This window comes from Anticarsia gemmatalis, chromosome 4, assembly GCF_050436995.1.
Source record: "Anticarsia gemmatalis isolate Benzon Research Colony breed Stoneville strain chromosome 4, ilAntGemm2 primary, whole genome shotgun sequence".
In the NCBI taxonomy this organism is placed as follows: domain Eukaryota; kingdom Metazoa; phylum Arthropoda; class Insecta; order Lepidoptera; family Erebidae; genus Anticarsia; species Anticarsia gemmatalis.
The window spans coordinates 3,272,004-3,292,234 of NC_134748.1; the positions used below are offsets into that span (position 1 = coordinate 3,272,004).

Genomic DNA, 20,231 nt, shown 5'->3' on the forward strand with positions numbered 1-20,231 from the left:
ATTATTCCATGCTTGTGTAGGTATGTTAACAGCGAAGCATTTTAATTCGTACCTGTTAAACGTATTCACTAAGACGTTTTCACTTGTGTAGAAATAATTTAAGAATTAAATCATAATCTCTTATTCTGGTTAGAAATAGTTATTTAACTATTTCTAACCAGAATAAGACACTTAACACTTTAACACAACACCTAAGACACTTTAATTATGTTTCTTACCTATTTAAAAGAAGATATAAGCAGTAACAGTATCATCAAATAAAAACTGTACGGCTTTTTTTTATTTTTTTTAATAGTCTCTTACATACCTATGTGTCTCACTGCTGGGCAAGGGCCTCCCCTCTTTGGTTTGAAAGGGCATTTAGTTAATACCAAGTATAGTTTTAAACATGAGAGTTTGTAAAAGTGCCCATCTAAATGAACTAATCACTTTAAAAGCCTGTAGGTACCTACTTAAATTGATTATGGAGTTTTGCTATAGGTCGGTAATCATCATCTTGTCATTTAATGATTGATTTTGTTTATCCCTATTCCGCTTATTTGTGTATGTATGCATAAACAAATATTAATCCGGTTCAATAAACCTGTCTTAAAATACTATCTGCAAAATTACTTTAAATTACCTCAGTGAATTTATAATGAGATAAGAGGTAGGTATCAAACCTAGTGACGCAGACTGCAAAGACGAATTTACTCAAAAGTTTGAATCTTTTCATTGATAAAATATTCAGCCTATTAAAAAATACACATTTCGAGAAAGTCAGATAACTTACATACAATCACATAATTTTTAATGTACCTAGTTTACGAAAAAATAACAGAGAATGCAGATAAATATCTACGGACATGTAGGTAGGTAGACAAATTAATAAACTGGCAATGACCGTGTATTGCACCCCTCAAAGTTACGTCACTTATGTCATATGTCGAGAATAACTTGATAACCTCTGAAATGTTTTCGAATGATCATTTTTATCGTAATTATTTTGAGTAGTGATAACAAGGGTGGTTTTTGAATATTTTTTAATTACCAGATTACAATACCAAATACGTGAGTAGTATTTTCAGCAGTAGTTACTCGTGGTGTGTCAAAGATCTACAACAACAATATTTTTATTCATTTGTAATTTAGACTTGGATCGTGCTGTACGTTTTTGATATTATTTATGTTATCATTCATACTATTATTAACATGCGACTGGAGTATTATTTTCTTTGATATTACCTAAAACTTATTTTGGTGTTTATTATTTTTTGTACACATTTCAGAATGTTGAGATAAGGCGTGTAGCGACAAAAATGTTCTATAAAAAAGTGATGCACTGCACAATTTGCCTGAAACATGGCACAGTCGGCATATCGGGGGTAAGTTATTTCAAACTATCATTATTTTTATGGGATATGGGATGGATTGTGTGTGCTATCTATTACATGATCATATTGCGTTTTATTTTTGCTACAAACACTGTTGTAGTCAGACATAGTGTTGATATATATTTTTTTAAATAATTAGCCACAGTTACAGTCACATGTTGACAAAATTATTTTATGAATCATAATATTTATCACTTTCATAGCTAAATAAACTTCTGTTTACTGGTTTAATATTATGTAATTATTTATTGTTTATAACTGCTGAGTTTCTGCACACATTGTGATAAGATTAATCACACATGAAAGTCCTGTCAAATTTAAAGATAAAATACTTTTTACTTAAAATATTACAATAGCTTACTTCAAAATGAAAACATTTCATAAAATAATAACTTATCGAAATTTAACTCTATTACCACATGTGTATGTGAAATCCTTCAAAGTTTATTACCTGTTATAAATTATGACCGTTGAAATAAGATAAAATATTGCATGTAGGACAATTAAATTTTAGGCATATTACTATCATGCTTAAAATAATTTGGGTGATTAATTTTAAAAAGGATTTTTATTTAGAAAATCTCTTTCTCTCAATAAACTGGTTTGGTCACTTAAAAAAATTCTAATGCAATTTAATCAGAACAATCCTTAAGAACAATAACCAAATAACAGTGTTATACCCCACAAATTTAAAATCATTCAATTATTTTATCTAAGTGGAAATCGAACCCGCAATCCTCTGACGTAGTGATAACAACAGGCAGCCTACTTAACAGCTGCTCTTCACAAATTTTAATTATTTTTCATCACTCTAAAGCTGATTATTGCTTTGTCATTAAAACTCAATTTGGTCTAAAAGTAGGTATAATATCAAATACTGTTTTTAGTTACTAGATGTTAGAGGTTATCAATTTGTTATCCAATTAAGAATATTTTTGTTGATTAGAAATTTTTCACATTAGAGACATGTAACTGTTGCTATCTGACTTTCAATTACTGTTGTTTGTCGTATGGTTAGTGGTCAACCTAGTGTCAAAGTTGTTCAAGCCGCCCGAGAGGCCTTTGACGTGGCTTAACGACTGTTATCTTAGTAGACAACAACCGGGACCAACTTTTAACGTGCCCTCCGAAGCACGGAGACGCCCAGTTCAAATACCACTATGCGGTCACCCATCTATGGAATGACCGCGCCAATGGTTGCTTAACCCACAGATCGTTTACCGACCGGTGAGCGCAACTGGCTATGGGCGCCTCAAATTTTCCGCGCTTTCAATTACTTACCTAACTTCATGCTTGTTACATCTGAAGGTGAAGGCAGTGGTGTATGAAACACACCTATATTTACCTGTTTACAATGTTATTCTCATTCTCACCTAATTGCCATATTCAGGATGTCTTAACCCCAGGCAACTATTGATAACATTCCAATAGAAATAAAGAAACTTCAATACAACTTTGTCTGAGCCTGGAATCAAACCCAAGACTTTGAGATGGGCAGTCCAATTAATAAGCTTAGTACCTTTATATATGGAATTTGCATTGAAATTGAATTTTTAATAGTAACAATTAGCCATAGCCTTAAGGCCGGGACTCCACCAAAGCAGAGATGTGTGCGGTGTGCTGTGTGCTGTGCGAGAAGAGATGTTTTTCAGCTCGCGGGACTCCACCAAAGCGGAGATGTGTGATCTCTCGTCTCCACTGCGCGTCGTCCGCGCACAGCTCACATCTCCGCTTCCATCGCGACATACAAATATTACACATCTCCGCACAGCGATCTCCACTGAAGCTGAGCGGAGAGGAGACGTGTCAATAACTCAATTCTATTGGTTGTTTAAAAAACATCTCCTCTCCGCTCGTCTCGTCTCCGCTTTGGTGGAGTCCCGGCCTAACTCTTAGATATTTTATCCATGAGTAGCGAAAGATCTTGTTAAATTAATTAATAATAGTTGCACATGGGTGCTTTAACCATGGCTTTTCCCTACTAGTTTTAATTAGCGAAAAACAATGTTATCTACAATTTGTTATTTTTAATTGGCTGACTTAAAATTTTAATTAAAAATATTACTTATACTACGAGGTTTTACGCTAAGTTTCTTCGTCGTTTGCGTATCGAAGCTACGATACCCCGTAACGAAAATACTGAGTCGACTTCTTATTACTAATTAATTTTGATATAGAACCTGCTAAGCTATCTTAGTGCCTTTCTTGCATGGTCTGGGAATAGAACCCGAGAACTCTGTACCTATTTTAATGAAACGTAAAGACTTAAAACTTTAAACACAGGCATTCGATTTGATTGCTCATTTTAACACATCCCCATTGTTTTTTCGAACAATGGTGATTAGTAATATTACAAAAGGGTGTAATTGCTCATCGATATTGCCTCTCCCCGTGTGATTGTGCGAAAAAAGGGGTGTAACATTTCAGTTTACGAAATTTCATTTTGAAAGTTGATAACGGGCCAGCGAAGACCCCAGATCAAAATTACAAACGCAGTTACTATACGACATGACCTAGGTACATGAAAAAAAATACGTACGATATACGTTTTCCTCCAAAATAATCATTTTTTGAATAAATAAGTACCTACAATTGACTGTTCTTTGGTGTCATACCCAATTTTGTTTTGGCGCAAAGTCAAAAATTTGATTACACGCTGATAAGTCACCCGCAGGTCAGTAAAAAATATTGAAAACAATTTTTTATCTAAAATATCACGTGTTATATAAACACTTTTATTATAAGAACTATTTTTCGAAAATAATTGGTCTGCCTATATCTATAGAAGATTTAGAATGTTTACAATATATTTTACTAAAAACGATAAGCTTAAACGTGTAACATTATTTAGTACTTATCAAAACCGATAGCTGTTATTAGATAATTAATATTAAACACCGCTTAGTGAATTCAAGAGTTACTTTTTTTTTTACTTATTTGTACAGTATTTAGATAAACAATATTAATTTTATAACCGCAATATGATTGAGCGTTGATGTTATTATAACATTCGTCGTCGACACCTACTTATACAAAATCAATTTGCCAAATCTTGTACCAATACCAAGCTACCCTCAAGCCCTGGAGAATTCGAGGACATAAGCTGTGAAGTTAAATTAGTATTTGTTAGTAAATAAATCTATTTATTTGTTCGTAGCATGGGATAATAATACAACAACTGGCAAGAATATCGACATCACAGTGCTGGAACAGTAAGCTACCATTGACGACACAAACCACAGCTACAGTAAAAAGCAAAAATGTACCGCAGGACAATAGAATGTGGAAGGAGACGCCTTCGCACGACAGAAAGAATAACTTGGGACAGTACTGCATGATGCTATCCAAGTTTCGGTTAAGTTGTAAGTATGATCCAAGCGCTAGCTAATTTTTACTACTAGTTAACTTTGAGGGACTCATAGCCAGTTGCGCTCACCGGTCTGTAAACGATCTGAGAGTTATTAAGCAGCTTGGCGCAGGCATTCTATAGATGGGTGACCGCGTAGTGGTATATGAACTGAGTATCTCCGTACTTTGGAGGGCACGTAAAACGTGAAGCCCAGTAGTTATTAGCTAAGATAACAGTCATTAAGCCATGTCAGACATTTCGGGCGATTTTATACAACTTTGTTAACAAAAATATTAATTTTTGAATTAAAATTCTGCTAAAAATAATGGGTCATTGCAGACACAATACTTATAATCTATACTGGAATGAACTAGTCAACGTATCCAGACGTAGCCAGATCATTAACGCGAATTGCTAAAAGTACCTACTGTTATTTAATTTTAGTGTTTCATTACGCGATCCTATTTCTAGGGACCTAAGCGATTGTTTTATGAATAATGTAACAATGCTAAGCGTGAGAAATATTGACTAACAAATAGGTATAGAGTATAGTCCAGTTTTCGTTATCGTTTTCCTTAAACATGATCGGCAAGTTATAATAGGAATAACGTAAGGAAAACCTATACCTACACAAAGGTACATAGTTATGATTTTGATATTTAGGTGCCTATGTGGATTTTTGTAGGATTATTTGAAAAAAAAAAAAAAAAAAATTATAAAGGGGCTAGTTTACAAAGGTGTTAATTGACAAGCATATCTTCGGTTAACCGTTCATGTCCAGTCGCGTTCGGTTTAAGTAAATCACACTAAGTTTAAATTTTTTAAAAGCTGCTCTCGATCCAAATTTTGATTCCTGGCCTTGAAATTACTTTCTGTGGCCAGTTTAATATAAACTCCGGAGTTATAATACTATCCAACAAAAAGGCAAAAAAAAAACGTAATTTAAATCTGGTAATTTGAACTTGTAACCTTTTATTAACAGAGCGCTTAGTCATTTTCATCAATATAGGTATTTCAAAAATACAAAAGCCGATAATAGCAGTAATTCAATGTTTCAACGATTGTTTAGTTTGATAGCTATTATTATAGCTTGAAGGCGATAATTTCCTTTCGAGCGAGTAACAAAGTGACACCGTACACCGATGTTTATGAACTTCAAGCGATGTTTGCACATCGCTTCATAACATGCCAACACGGCTTATCTAGTATATGGAAAGCTAAATACAGTGTATTAATCATGTATTGTGTACATACTTTCATAATTGTTGTGATAATAGGGGAGTTTACATATTATTATGCACACGATTTAAGAACATCTTATTCCCTCGTGTTGTTGATAAAGAGATGACTACGTTCTCCTCCTGTGAAGTAATAGTTACTCACTGTGATATGACATCCATTATGAAACACAGAGAGCGCTCTGAAGGATTAGTAGCTTTTCAAGAAATCTTAGAAAAGAAGTTTCTTTATGTTCTGAACAAAACCTTGATACGCAGAAAGTTAACATAAAAAAATATTGGCGGAATACTTGGTCGATCTTTACTTATATTTTAGTCTACAAAAAATGCAAAACATGCAAAGATAATCAGTTAGCTATCTAATGAAACGCGGAGTATCCAATTGGAGGTACCGTGTCCTGGCCACTTTATGGTGACTATTGAAGGAACACCGTCAGGTTTTTAGTCGGTATGCCCAAATTTAAAGACGGAACGCCTAGCCGGCGGGAGAGCCCGACAGACCCCCGCTTCCTCCCTGGAGCGGGACATGGAGTAATGCATTTTCCTGACGAAAAAAAAAAAGAAAAGCTATCTAATGAACCCAAAAGTCCAAAACAGAATCAATTCATATGTTATTGTTATGTCTACACTACTCTTAATTTATTTCAAGGGATCTGTCTATTCCTTCAATATAATACAATCCCGATATTCAATGCATTTTTACTTTCCAGCCTTAGTAGTGATGTCATCAATGGCGGGGTACGCGCTCGCGCCGGCACCGTTCGACCTGACCACGTTCGCACTATGCGCGGTCGGTACAGGGCTCATGTCAGCCGCAGCTAATTCTATCAATCAGTTCCACGAGGTGCCGTTTGATGCGCAAATGTCACGAACCAAGAATAGGGTGCTTGTCAAAGGATTGCTAGAGTAAGTATAGAAAGAAGATATATCTTTAATATTACTTCTTATGTCATAATGTGCTCGGTAGTTAGTATTGTAAAATTGCCCACGATAACTTCTTTATTCTTAAGTTATCGAGTGCAATTGCAGTAGATAAATGTTGACCCCATTTTTGAAAATTGGATGACTTTTTATATCTTTGTTGTGCTTTTATTGGCATTGACCGTTACTGCCCCTTGACTACAGGCCAAGAGACAATTCCTGTTTACTGACTCCGAAAATGCGGCATAATAAAAACATAAGCGTCATAGTTTTGTCGAAAAACCGTATAATTTGATTCTACCCGCCCACGATGTTACGTATACGTCCGTATACGAACACGCTCGCTCGCTCGTAGTTTGTTATCTAGTAAAGTACCAAAACTGTGTCTGTAATACAATGTCATTATGTCAATCATTCTTATCCCTTTTCACTTATGACACATGCAACACATATCAGCATTATTATGTGAAGTACGTGTGACCTTTCAGTGGCCCAGGCAGATAGTACTAAAAAGCGCATCTTTAGACAGATTTCATTAAGCTAAGCTTGTTTATCAACATACAATGTCAACATCCTTGTCTTTGTAGTTAGTTTTTCCTTTTTGCTTTCTTTAAATCATTATAATATAATGCTTTAAGTCGGAGAACTTATGAAATTGAATGACGGTCCGTAAATTCGCTAAGACACTGACATGAACTCTAAATTAAAATATCACACCGAAACATAAGTTTGTTTACGAAACGTTTTACAACCCAACTACGAAGATGCCATAAAAGTAACTAGTTAGTTAATAAGGTTTCATTAACGAATGTAATCCTTATCACGTGACTATTTTCTCAGGCCAGTCCACGCGGTAGGTTTCGCCGCAGCTGCTGGCACCACCGGCCTTGGACTGCTGTACTTCGGTGTGAACCCACTGACGGCCGCGTTAGGAGCCACCAACCTGATCCTGTACACCTCTGTCTACACCCCCATGAAGAGGATGTCTATTATGAACACTTGGCTTGGGTCTATAGGTGAGGCCAGCTTCTAACATCACATACACACCTTTCTTTATCGTAAGTGTAGAGGACATTGTTCGGCGTTAGCACTAAAACAAAAGTATTTGTCGATGTTTAATTTTTAAACGTTAGTGCATTTGGCTATTATTACAATTTAAAATAGGTTCCTTTACTTCGCGGGAAAAAAGAGATTACATATTTGAAGCTACAACTAGTAAAACTAGCATCAACGCTAGAGTTTAAGCAGTAACCTTACGACGCTTATTATCACATTGACTACGATAAAATGACACGTTATGCGTTTTCCCTTTGACGTTTTGGATATCCAGACTTTTTTACACAGCTTAATAAAAAACGTTTTATTTGTTGGTTAGTCGGAGCAATCCCTCCTCTAATGGGATGGGCGGGGTGCACGGGCGCGCTGGACCCCGGCGCCATCGTGCTGAGCGTGATCCTCTACTCGTGGCAGTTCCCGCACTTCAACGCGCTCTCTTGGAACCTACGACCTGACTACTCACGCGCGGGGTACAGGATGATGGCCATCACCGATCCAGGTAACGTGAACGATACTGTAGAACTTCATAACTATTTTTTTTTGCCATGGTCAGTACTAACGGCATTCATGTATTCAGTATGTTAATTTAATTGTCATGTTTTTTTACAGCTCTATGCAGAAGGGTGGCCCTCAGGCACACGGGAGTGATCGTCGGAACTTGCCTCGCTTCTTCATACCTCGAAGTGACCAACATGTGGTTCGCTCTAGAATCCTTACCGTTAAATATTTATTTTATGTACTTAGGTAAGTTAAAATCATTATTATTAATTTGAATGGCAAACTCAAAAAGTTATCAGCTGTTATCAAAATGTGCTATATTCTTCGTAATATTTTTTTGTATTCTTATCAACTTTTTGAAAACAGCATGCGCATTTATGGGACATAATTGCGTTGTTTACTTTAAATTCAAAATCTGACCTATATCTTTATCAACACATATTGTTATTAACATTTCAGCATGGCAATTTTACCAGAAATCGGACAGCAATAGTTCAAGGAAGCTATTTAGGTTTTCACTAATACACTTGCCGGCGCTAATGCTGCTCATGCTAGTCAATAAGAAGAATTGGTATACGAAGAAAGATCAGCAAGACACACAGAAGGTGCAGGACATCAACAAACTGCCCGACTCCAGGATATCGGTGCTGCCTCGCCGGCCCGTGGTCGCCGCACAGGAGACCGACACTGAGCCATAAGTGGAGCCACACTGGTCGATAACGATCGCATCGCACTTATAAATTAGGATTTGTCGTATAGCATGCCTTCCTGCATAGCGTATTTAAGTATTTATTGACGTCAATTCGTCGGCAATCCAATACTGTTCGGCACAAGTCGTACGCGCACGTTTGTCTGTTGTTGCGTCGTATCGATCTGGTCGTCAATGATATAAGTTGGCGGGTTGTATGAAACTTTGTTCAAAGTTCCATATAGTGGAATGTCAAAATTGAGGTGCATCTACGTTTGTTGCCGATCAGTGTTCCACTATAATCGTATTATCTACATGGATGTAGATATAGTTTTTTATGTAAATAATGTACATTATAATTATGTGATTCACTTAGGATGTTCGTAAGTTAGTATATCAGATTAACCACAGGAGATTTTGTTCATACTCACAGTACAAAGTTACTATGAAACTCAATTTTTGTGTGCTTTTATTAGTTTCTTACTAAATTATTATTTAGTCTCGAAATTGTTATTTATTTAGATTGACTGTTTGGTTCTGTGGTTGTTACCATTATTGCAATAGTATCAGTTGTATACTAATTAGTTGATGACTGGGTAATAAATGAAATGAGCAAATAATAAATCCTTAAATTTATTTCTTCGTGGTATAATTTAAATTACAGTTTTCATTGGAATTGGAAATAAACCTACATACATACAAAAACATTCAGACCTGATTTTGAACATCACTTGCAGACGGACATTGGACACTGGGTGTGAGTTGCGATAACGCAACTATTCAACAGTAAGTAAAGCCAACTGAAACCCGTTATTTTCTCCAAAAGAAGTGATCAACGGATTATTTCCTGAAACAAGGAAACACACAATAGATATAAGCACAGTAACTCATTACGACTAATTAACATGATGTGTATAAAAATGGAAATGCAGCACTACTCTATCCTATTACATTATTCAAGTTTTGGTTTGATAAACCAATAACGGCTATATAAAAAAGAGCGATATTTGTGATTGCGTGGAATCTGTTTCAAACAGATAAACCTACGAATCAAAAAAGCACAACAAAGCACTTTAGTCGTGTAAAAGTGTGATAAACTTACTTAGCCTTCTTAGGATGGCGGTCATGATCCCGGCTGTCGTCGCGTGATCTCTTGTGTGACTTGTGGTCGCTCGAGTGTTTCTTGTCGTTGGACTTGCTGTGGTGCTTGTCGCTCTTGTGGTCGCGGTCGTGGGACTTGTGAGGGGATTTGTGGTGCTTGTCGCGGTTCTTTGACGGGCTGGTAAAGTAATAAATCACAGATTAGTTGAGACTTATTTACGAAATAGCTGTCAATTTCTTACTACGCTTTTACGGCTAAACAGTAAAACTGATTTGTTTGACTAGGGTACAGTGATAGATTTTATCCTGGGAATGGACATCAGATCCGAGGCGCTAGAAAAAAGTTGTTTCTTACCACTTGCGATGGATATCAATCACATGGTATCTAATAGCAATTTGTTTCGGCAAAAATTACAAGCCACTACAAAAGTCATTTCTAATGGTAATTTTATAAAGCGAAAGTGGGTCGATTAATTCTCAAACATACCTGCTATTACTGTGTTTAGACGGACTTTTATGGTTCGAACTCTTGTGGTTGGAACTAGAACTTTTATGGTTGGAGCTTGAGCTTTTGTGGTTGGAACTTTTATCGTGTTTTCCTTTCTTCCCGCGGCCCTCGTCGGATTCGTAGTGGCGTCCGCTGTGGCCGCCCTTACGCTTGCGGTCGAAGTCCTCGCGGTCGTAGATACGCTCCTTCTTGTCCTCCTCGGCCGCTTCTCGCTCGAGATCCGACCAGTCTTTACCGGATTCTTCATCTTCCTCTGTTAATATTGTAGTTCAATTGATTAGAACAAGGAAACTCAAATATATAGTTAAATAATATAACATTGTCGTAATAGTCATCATTTTCATTACTCGACATTATTTTAACCTGACTAAGTGAGGATATTACGAATATCAAAACATTGTCGAGCACTCAAAAACATCAAAATCAACATACTGTGACGTACACATGACGAAAGTGCACAAACAGAGATAAGAATTGTTTATCAAACGGTTTGTAAACAAAAACAATGCGTGTTGACGTACCTTCACTATCACCGGACGCGTCGGACTCATCGGAAGCTTCAGAATCGTACTCAGAGCCGTCGTCGGAGTCCTCCTCAGATTCCGCGTCTGTCGGCTCGTATGCATCGTCTTCTTCCTCCGATGATTCGTCCTAAACACAAAAACATTTATCAACAACAATATTTCAAACAAAATGATTAAATATGTAAGTGTAAGTTCTATCATAGTGTACGTGTACGTTCGGAGATTATACGTTGACGAGCGATATTTATTTTTTACAATGTTTATTCGCAGTTACTTTACGATTAAGCAGCAAATAAACATAGATCGAAATATAAGTTGAAAGGACTATGGGCGGAATCGTCCCCACCCATCAACAAAAATGAAATGTAGCTCAATTGATATATCTTGGCAAGACGATATTTTTATACTATGGCGACATTGCCCAAATGCATGGGATTCTCATAGTATCTTACGTTTAAACAAATATCTCGTTAACGTATTATTGACGACTAATTCCAAAATACATGCTCATTTATTTATTAATTAGTGCACAGCGGCGGACGCCGCATGCACATAAAGATAGCTGGGTACAAAATAACCCCCTCCCCCCGCTCTCCAACCCACGATTTTAGATCTGATCAGATTTTAATCTGCCAGCGCATCTGTTAGACAGCATTATAATTGACAAGTAAAAATAATTATTGGAATATGAAATCAATAACATGTATTAACCATATAATGGAAATGATATAAGTATATACATATGAGTGCCTCTGTGGCGCGGTCGGTAGTATATGCGACTGCGGTGCGAGAGGTCTCGGGTTCGAATCCTGGGTCGGGCCAAACAGTCTTTTCTGAGATTTTCTGTTAAGAATTTCCTAGAGATTGCCCGGAGTTAGGAAGTTGAGGTCGAAGACCTCCGTGCCTCGGAGAGCACGTAAAGCCGTCGGTCCTGCGCCTGACCTCTCACTGGTCGTGTCGGTTATCCGTCCCACCAAACTATGAGAGTGATGGAATAGAGAGTGTACCTGTGTATTGTGCACACACTTGGACACTATAAACAAAGTCCGGCACAGATGGCCAGTTTCAATGAAACTGACCGCCGTAGCCGTATATCGGCTAGGAGGACATTATTATACATATGAGTTAGTACTGTAATATAACAATAATGTTAAAATAACTTACAAATGTAAAATAAAAATATACGTTAAATAATAATTACAAATTGTTTTTTTTTTTTTAATATATATTCCCACTGATTTATCAAAAACAAAGGATTTTAATTAAATAGGGGGCACTTTATGAACACGTTGGTATCAGTTCCATGTTTGTTGGTAGGTGGGGACGGAGCCCATACATTTTTGCCCATAGTCCTTTACTAAGAATTTATAAATATTGTAAAGTAATAATATGTGTAAAGCACTAACCGCAGCCGCGTTTTCTTCATCCGACTCAGGATCCAAGAAGGACCAACCGCCATTGTCGAAGAAGCCCTCGATGTCGTCCGTAATGGTCTTCATGACTTTTGTCCAGTTCAACGATTGTATACCCTCGGAGTAACGGATGTCGCATGAACTGAAAAGTTGCAACATGAAATTTATTTACAACCTGTTTTCTGGACGTTTTTCTTTTTTGTTTCTTGGTTTTAATAATATAAAGAGTTACTAAATTATGTCCTGGACTTTAATTAAGTCTTGTTGGGTCAACTTTAAACATTTGTTAAGTAACAACTGTGATAAGTGTAAATAAAAATATGCACAGTATTTTATACTCACTTGAGCCATTCTTTGACATGATCCAGCATGTTCATAGGTACAGCGTTCACCATTGCAACCTTTTTCGCGTAATCTTTAAACACGAACACCATATCGAAGTTCTTTAGATGGAACTGTACTCTTTCAAAGTGGACTAATTCAACGTCTTCCAGTGCTATGACGAATGGCGGCCACTCGGTGAGGTTGACGAGCGCACCAGATGTGGGCTGAAGGAGGACTGTACTACGGAAGGGGGCACCGGGGAAACCTAATTCTCTGTAGAAATAAAAAAGGGTATAAATATCATAAACATGTAGATAAGAAGTGTAAATCGCGTGTCGTGTTGTAAACGAGAAGCGATGTTGCGTGATATCAAGTTACATTGTTTTTGTAATGAGCCGTTAAAATTACAATGATCCGTGAAATAAGTAATGAATCTTCTTGAACTACAATACTGAGAGCTACAGTATCAATAATAACTTTTTGATCCCATTATGTGAATACAAGTGTGTGACCATTACAAGTTAAGAACATCTTCACAATTTACTTGTGACTAGTTTCGAAGTTTCGAAAAGCTTAACTGCTTTGCTAAACTAAACTGCTTTTTTACCGTAAAAGGTGCAAATATTTTTATACCTATACAGATAGAACAGATATTACAAAGAGTTACAAACCTGAAGGGCGTGTCAAACTCGACCTCCTGCTTGGTCATGTTCTCAACACGTTCACAGAAGCTCTTGAAGGCAACCTTCAGTTTGTGTCGCAGTTCTCGCTCGCTCTGCTCAGCCGCCAGATCGTCGCGGTCGTGCATATGCTGATGCTTGCCCAAGTCCGTCGTAATCTCACCCACTTCCGTATAGAATTGAACGTCTACATGCTTCTTTTTACCTAGAAAATATAGTAAATGCAACATTACAAATAAACTATGTGCTTTTTCACTTACTTTAAAATCTCTGACTAAAATAAGACTGTGTCTTAACTAAGCATAATGTTTATAGATGAGACACTTACCAAACATAATAGCATGTTTCAAATGGAAATGTAACAGTATAATCATTTCTCCATCACAAGGTTGGAAGAATGCGTTTTTGATATTATTATACAGAATGTCCACTTTATCCCCTCTCACAGACGTAAACCTAAAGCCGTTTGTATGTGCTTCTAAAGACCCGCTCATTCTCTTCGTAACGATATTGGGCCTTATGTATAAGTCCTTAAGTTTCGGATTGCCTTTACTCTGTGAGAGAACTAAAGTGTCTTGTTTGACCAAGTCCTCCTTTTCTCTTTCTTCAGCTTCTCTCGTTTTGAACTTTTTCTGTACTTCTTTAATCAATCTGAAGCCTGTGTTTAAGTTTGAAGATGGGGGTGATATCTCGCCTGGTTCTTTTGTATTTGTACTTCGGTATGTCCTGTAAAAGAAGAATGATTGATTTTTTAAAGTAACTAACTAGTAGCATGACTTATAAAAACCGCCAGATCAACATCTTCATCACTAAGGCCTTGAACATCAATATTTAAACAGTATGTCTTCTACGAAATTCTTGTCTTTATTAAAATGTATACTCACACTTCTTTAACAAAAGTAGCATCAGGTTGCGAGTAATTCCCGCCTTCATTCCTTCCCATAGTAGCTCCAGGATGAAAGAAGTTTATCCTAAGGTATGTGTAGTCGCCTTCAACTGATTGAGAGATGTTCTTTATCGTCGATATATGGAATGGTACTGGGACGCCGAATATAGGCAGAATTACTGTTTCGTATTTGCGATCTGAAAGTACAAAAAGTGTTAGATTAATTAAGAGAAGGAGAGATTTGGGACCAATAGTCTTATGAAATATTAACGTATTTTAGTCTAAGGAAGAAATAACCAGCATTTTATGAATTAACTTCTTACCGACATATAATTTGAGCTCTTTCACTTCATTTTCACGCGGCATCTGAGTCACACTCTTGTACGAAACAGTGCTTTTTCTCAACTTTTCACTGTCTTTGCCACTCGACTGTTTTGCCAACCGTTCTTTAGCCTTCTCGTTAAGAGTTATAGCCAGTTCCCTTTGATGCTCCTTACGTTTCTCTTCCGACGAATGCTCCGTACGAAGTTTTGATTCTATAACCGCTGTTCTTTTACCCCTACCTGAAACACGATATCATGTTTGTAACAATCAATAACTCTCATAAAAAAAAAACAAATTTAAGCATTCATTTTTAATGAAAAGTTATGGTTAGATTCAAAAACTAAATGGTATAATATTACGATATTTACTGGATGTCTATGCATTGCTTTTTCTACTTAAAATCTATGATACTCACCTCCATTCTCTATACATTCCGATAGCATGTAAGAAAACAAAATTAGTTAAGTATAAAACATTTGTGTTCGTCATACTGCTGTTAGTGAGCGTCAAATCATTTACTGAAATCTTTTACAAATATTATACACGTAAAATAGTTAAAGATCATTTCTCAGCCAAAATTGCAAGTCATTTAGTATGCCAAACTGAAACACATATTATTTAGACCTTCAGTCACTCGTTCAGGCTTTCTCACATCTTACTTTATTGAAACAGAATAATCGCAGAGCAGAATTATAGATTGAAGGCTCCAAAAGAAATGGGAGTAATCAAATTTCATCCTTATCACTGTTCAAATAAGGTTTGAATTCCATTGATCTATCTCCATTTACATGTTCAACAGACTTTCATCCTTCACACATAAGTCATAAAGCCCAATATTGTTTACACAGTGACTTACCAAGTATTTCAGTCTTATTCTCCTTCTCTTCTTCCTCTTCTTCATCGTCGTCTTTCAAGAAGATACCGACGTTCTTTATCTTCTTCTTAGATTGTGTAAGCAATGATGCTGGCTGCTCTTCGTTTACTAATACTGTGTCGCCGATAAATAGAGCATACGTCTAAAAATATTTGAAGAATTAAAATAATGAATATTTCGATTAATGTATACAACAATACATTATACAAAAGAGCAGATTATTTGTAAACTGGCAACACAGGTTAAAATCATGTTTTAAAGAGCTGGCAACCCCATCCCAGGTTCATAAATCAAATGTTTTATTCAACATACCTTGCCCTCTTTCTCTGTTGCTGCACTATTCGTCAAGTTCGCCAAACCAATATTGATGTTAAACACCATACCCTTTCTAGCCACTGCAGATGTTTTTGGTCCTATGACTATTGAGCTTTCACGGAATTCAATACCCATTGCGAATCTGAAATGAAAAGGTTCGAATAAGTTTACATTTCTAAACAAGACAACATGTGGCCTAGTATAGAAGTAACGATACCAAGAACTTAAAAATAATAATATGTAGTAGCAAAGTAGTCAAAAATACCAACCCGAAAGATTTCGTAAGGTTATCAACTAGACTGGGCTTCTCTTTCTTAGCCAATTCTAAGCCTGCTTCATAAACCGCCGACAATTTCGCACCCGACACCAATTTTTTCATAACTTCTTCTTCAACATTGAGTAAAAAGTTGTAATTGCTCTGAATTTCGTCTGTAGGGTTGACCAGCAACGTGCGAACAATATTCGAGCAGTAAGACTTGTATCTAGCGCCAAGGGAGCATACGATAGCGCCGAAATGTAAGTGATTTTTGTCAGAAACAGCACTGAATTTGAGACTGTAGTTCCCTCCTGATTGAATGATGGGAGGGTAGCACATGTCCACTTGGCTTGTATCCACTCCTGTGACATATTTCTTATCTGATATTGCCGCTTCTACGCCTTCCGCGAGTTTTGAGTGTTTTACTTTCTGAAAAAGAAAATAAGATTCGTTAAAACTAGTTAATAAAAAAAAGCGATTCATGATTGCAGTCTGTTTATAGTTTCTTGAGTAACAGGAACTCACCTTATCAGAATCAATAATTTCCATAATCTGGTCTTTCAAATACTTTGTAAAAACATCAACAGTAACCAAACACGCTTTTTTAACAGTGATAATCTCTGAATCTTCTTTAGGTGCCATCAACGAAGCAATGGCGGAACTTATATCGACATTTTCAAATTTCTCTGTTTTCATAACTGCCTTCCAACTTTCACAGAATTCACCAGGATAATTGTCTTTGGCGAAAACGCCGAGAGTTTTACCCGATTTTGATTTCTTAATCTCTTGTACTAATTTATTGAAGTTTTCCTTATCTTTGTCATTCTGTAAACAAAAACATAATCATTAAAAAATCTTGACGAACCACACCTATAACAATACTGCTTTTTTTATAGATTAAAAATGTAAACAGTGTTGTAATCAATCATCTTTATTTAACTACCTAATAACTAGGTAACAACATAATTTAAGGTTGTATAAACACCCAATATACAAGAAAAACTTAACTCCAAAACTCAATCTTGATGCGAAAGAAAGTTAAATAGTTCTGAAAGGGAAGGTTTTACGAGACTGCAAGAAAAGAAGATTAATGATAAAAAATTATACTTACTCTGTCTCTAATAAGTAATTTAACTGGAGGTAGCTCAGATTCTTCTTTTCCATTTTCAATTTGCCTCAGAAACTCAATCTTCTTTTTGCTTGCAAGAAAACACATGCTTTGTTCTGTGAGCACTGTGATAGTGTCAGGCAGCTCGTAGCCAAACAGCCATGTCTGTTTAAACATTAAGAGGTTAGATCATGTCATTTTATTAAATAACACAATTTTATTGTGTAAAAGAATATTTAATTATTTCTTAACTTATCTGTGTCTAAGTGTAGCTTATTAAATAGGTATCTATATTTTATATTTTGAGCATCAATACATGTTTGAATATTTTTTTAAAGCAGCACTTGATTTTTTGTGTTTGATTTACAAATTTTTTTAAAGAATGGTGCTCTTATTTAGCTACATTTTTTATTCTTTTTTAGTCTTATAACACCGATAGAAGAGACTAGATCTATTTCACAATAAACAATAACATTATGTAACTAATTTTCTCCATTAGTCACATATAAAAATAATTGTACCATGTTTTATAGCATGTAAACAGTAATTCACACATGCATACTAAAGGCAATGAGCCATTATTGAATGGAAAATTACATAAATTGGTGTATAATGTTTACATAAGCTACTGTTCCAATAGTATCAAGCATTATTATAGGTCTAGAGCATAGAGTTCCATGTTTTATTAACTAGTAACTGAGAGTTAAACAAAATATTTACATTTAAGATATGGGGTGTGGTTATCATCTGAAATAACATTTTTTTTAAAAGGAGGATCCCTCTGAATTTGTTATTTTAACCTTAGCCATTGTATACTATTAACATCACATACACATATATCACATATTAGTTGAATAAATAAAAAAAAAATGATAGTATATAAAAAATATTGATCATAAATAAAATCTATGGTACTTTAAATAGCACATGTCATAAATTTCTGAAGATTTTCAATACTCTACCACCTAGTTATTAAAAGATTGAATAAACCAGTAATAGGTTCAGTTTGTTTCTGCATTTTCTGAACATTATTTTTATACTATAGACATATTATGTATATTTATGTTACAGATGTTATTTCAACATGGAATAATGTATACATGGACTTGGATAAATAACAAAAACCTATCATATACCTACTTAGATCTTATTATGGAATTTTACAGAAACAGAATTGATGATAATAACTATATAATCTCCAATATGAACAAAGAAAATGAAAACTATAAGCCTAATGATACTGTTAGATTCATAAAAGCTATATACACAATATAATAATTGTCATGCCATGAGAATCTATGTATCAAATTCATTTTACGTAAGTAGGTAACAAGAACCGTTTCTTATAAGCACTTTTGTTATCGTTGTAAGTTGAAAACTTGTATGTTTTGTCTGTTATTAAATAGCCGCGAATTCAAAAACTGACCGACATGAACAGTATTCAGACGGCATTATAAAGAAAACCGTTTCGAATAATACAGTAAAAATGTATTCGACATGTTATAAATGTGTAGCTAAGCACATGGAAAGTAATAAAGCTGCGCAAACCTGTAGCGCTGTCGACTTGCTGTAAAGCGTGTCTTCGTCTACTCCCACGCAAGAAACAAGGCAATCAACCTTTGCCAAGGCATCATCCCCTTTCGAATCCGCTGCAGCAGCCTGTAAAACGTGCAATTATTGTAAAATAATCCCGCAAAAACGGTGACATCAGTTGGCGAAGAGGTACCGACCTTCCATGCTGCATACAGCTTCTTCATACGTCGATAAAACGTGTCTTTATCGAGCGATATATTAGACATTGTGGAAAATAATAAGCAAACTTAACTAAACAAAATATCCTACGTTATTACGCCGCAACTATCGCAAGTTATTCACAACTCCACGACATTACATCGCTTTTTGACAGCAAACACAAATGGCGGGCGTCGGTGCCGCCGATTTAATGGCCTTGTCTATGGTCAAATAAAATTGTACAAACAAATATTCAAATGTTTACTGGAATAAACTATTTCACATTTATCTAGCAATTTATAACTTTGAATTATTAAAAGGTATTTTTATGACAAATAATCTTTATAAATAATCTAAATCGTTAATATAATAGAATATAAAATAGGTACGTTAGACTTTACTTTTCGCAACACTATCGATGACTGATGTTGCTCGCAATGATACCGTGTTCAAATCAATGAAAGGATGTTGTCTAAAATAATAGTTTTATTCTATAAGTTTATATGTACCATACATTACAAACCACACAAAGCATTAATACAGCATTCTTTTCACATATTGCGTACCTAATAAGTTATACTATTAGCAAATAAGAATGATATACCTATTGTAACTTCTCTAATGCATTAGTCTTAGTGACTGTAATGTTAGATTAGATGTAAGTGTGTGATAAATAAATAAATGAATAATGTAAAAAGAATAAAAGACTGGCTAGTTACTCATGATATCATAATCTAGTAAAACCGATTTTTACTTTAAGTTGAATATTGTCTAATTAGTTTTCGCTGTTGTCTGTGAAAAATGAATCAAAGGGTACTTAAATCGGTAGGTAGGTACATTTTTTAAACCTCAACAGCTGACAAAACTACCTATAGGTACCTACCTATATTATTTTGTTGTCAAAGCCGAACTAGACTTAGGTACCTATATCAACCCGTAACAGCCGGCGCGCGGCGGCAACCTAATAGCTAAATAGGGTTGCCTGTTTATTATAAAATCGGATGGGGCTGCCACTTTCAAATGTACAGCTACCTATATATAATTTTCAAGTTCAAGTTTCAACTG

General features: G+C 35.6%; 2 protein-coding genes across 4 annotated transcripts; one reads left to right on the plus strand and one right to left on the minus strand.

Moving 5' to 3' along the window:
* Positions 1 to 909: 909 nt before the first annotated feature.
* On the plus strand, positions 910 to 9,759 carry Cox10 (Cytochrome c oxidase assembly factor 10). 2 transcript variants are annotated; one of them, XM_076113155.1, is made up of 8 exons: positions 910 to 1,050; positions 1,269 to 1,364; positions 4,531 to 4,735; positions 6,671 to 6,866; positions 7,722 to 7,897; positions 8,257 to 8,436; positions 8,547 to 8,681; positions 8,895 to 9,759. In XM_076113155.1, exons 2-8 carry the CDS (start codon positions 1,299 to 1,301, stop codon positions 9,131 to 9,133), a joined length of 1,197 nt encoding a protein of 398 aa, XP_075969270.1. In that variant the 5' UTR covers positions 910 to 1,050; positions 1,269 to 1,298; the 3' UTR covers positions 9,134 to 9,759. The 2 variants fall into 2 exon arrangements, with proteins under 2 accessions (XP_075969270.1, XP_075969272.1); XM_076113157.1 differs by having other exon boundaries at positions 990 to 1,145.
* Positions 9,741 to 19,368, minus strand: dre4 (SPT16 homolog, facilitates chromatin remodeling subunit dre4). Of its 2 annotated transcripts, XM_076113153.1 has the most exons (18): positions 19,166 to 19,368; positions 18,984 to 19,094; positions 17,439 to 17,600; positions 16,853 to 17,152; positions 16,341 to 16,756; positions 16,069 to 16,213; positions 15,739 to 15,898; positions 15,298 to 15,306; positions 14,882 to 15,121; positions 14,557 to 14,755; positions 14,001 to 14,398; positions 13,664 to 13,877; positions 13,011 to 13,265; positions 12,663 to 12,810; positions 11,254 to 11,383; positions 10,712 to 10,985; positions 10,226 to 10,402; positions 9,741 to 9,970 (listed from the first exon to the last, which is right to left on the minus strand). In XM_076113153.1, the coding sequence occupies exons 1-18, from the start codon at positions 19,232 to 19,234 to the stop codon at positions 9,964 to 9,966; spliced, it is 3,414 nt and encodes a 1,137-aa protein (XP_075969268.1). In that variant the 5' UTR covers positions 19,235 to 19,368; the 3' UTR covers positions 9,741 to 9,963. The 2 variants fall into 2 exon arrangements, with proteins under 2 accessions (XP_075969268.1, XP_075969269.1); XM_076113154.1 differs by lacking the exon at positions 15,298 to 15,306.
* Between the last annotated feature and the right edge of the window lie 863 nt (positions 19,369 to 20,231).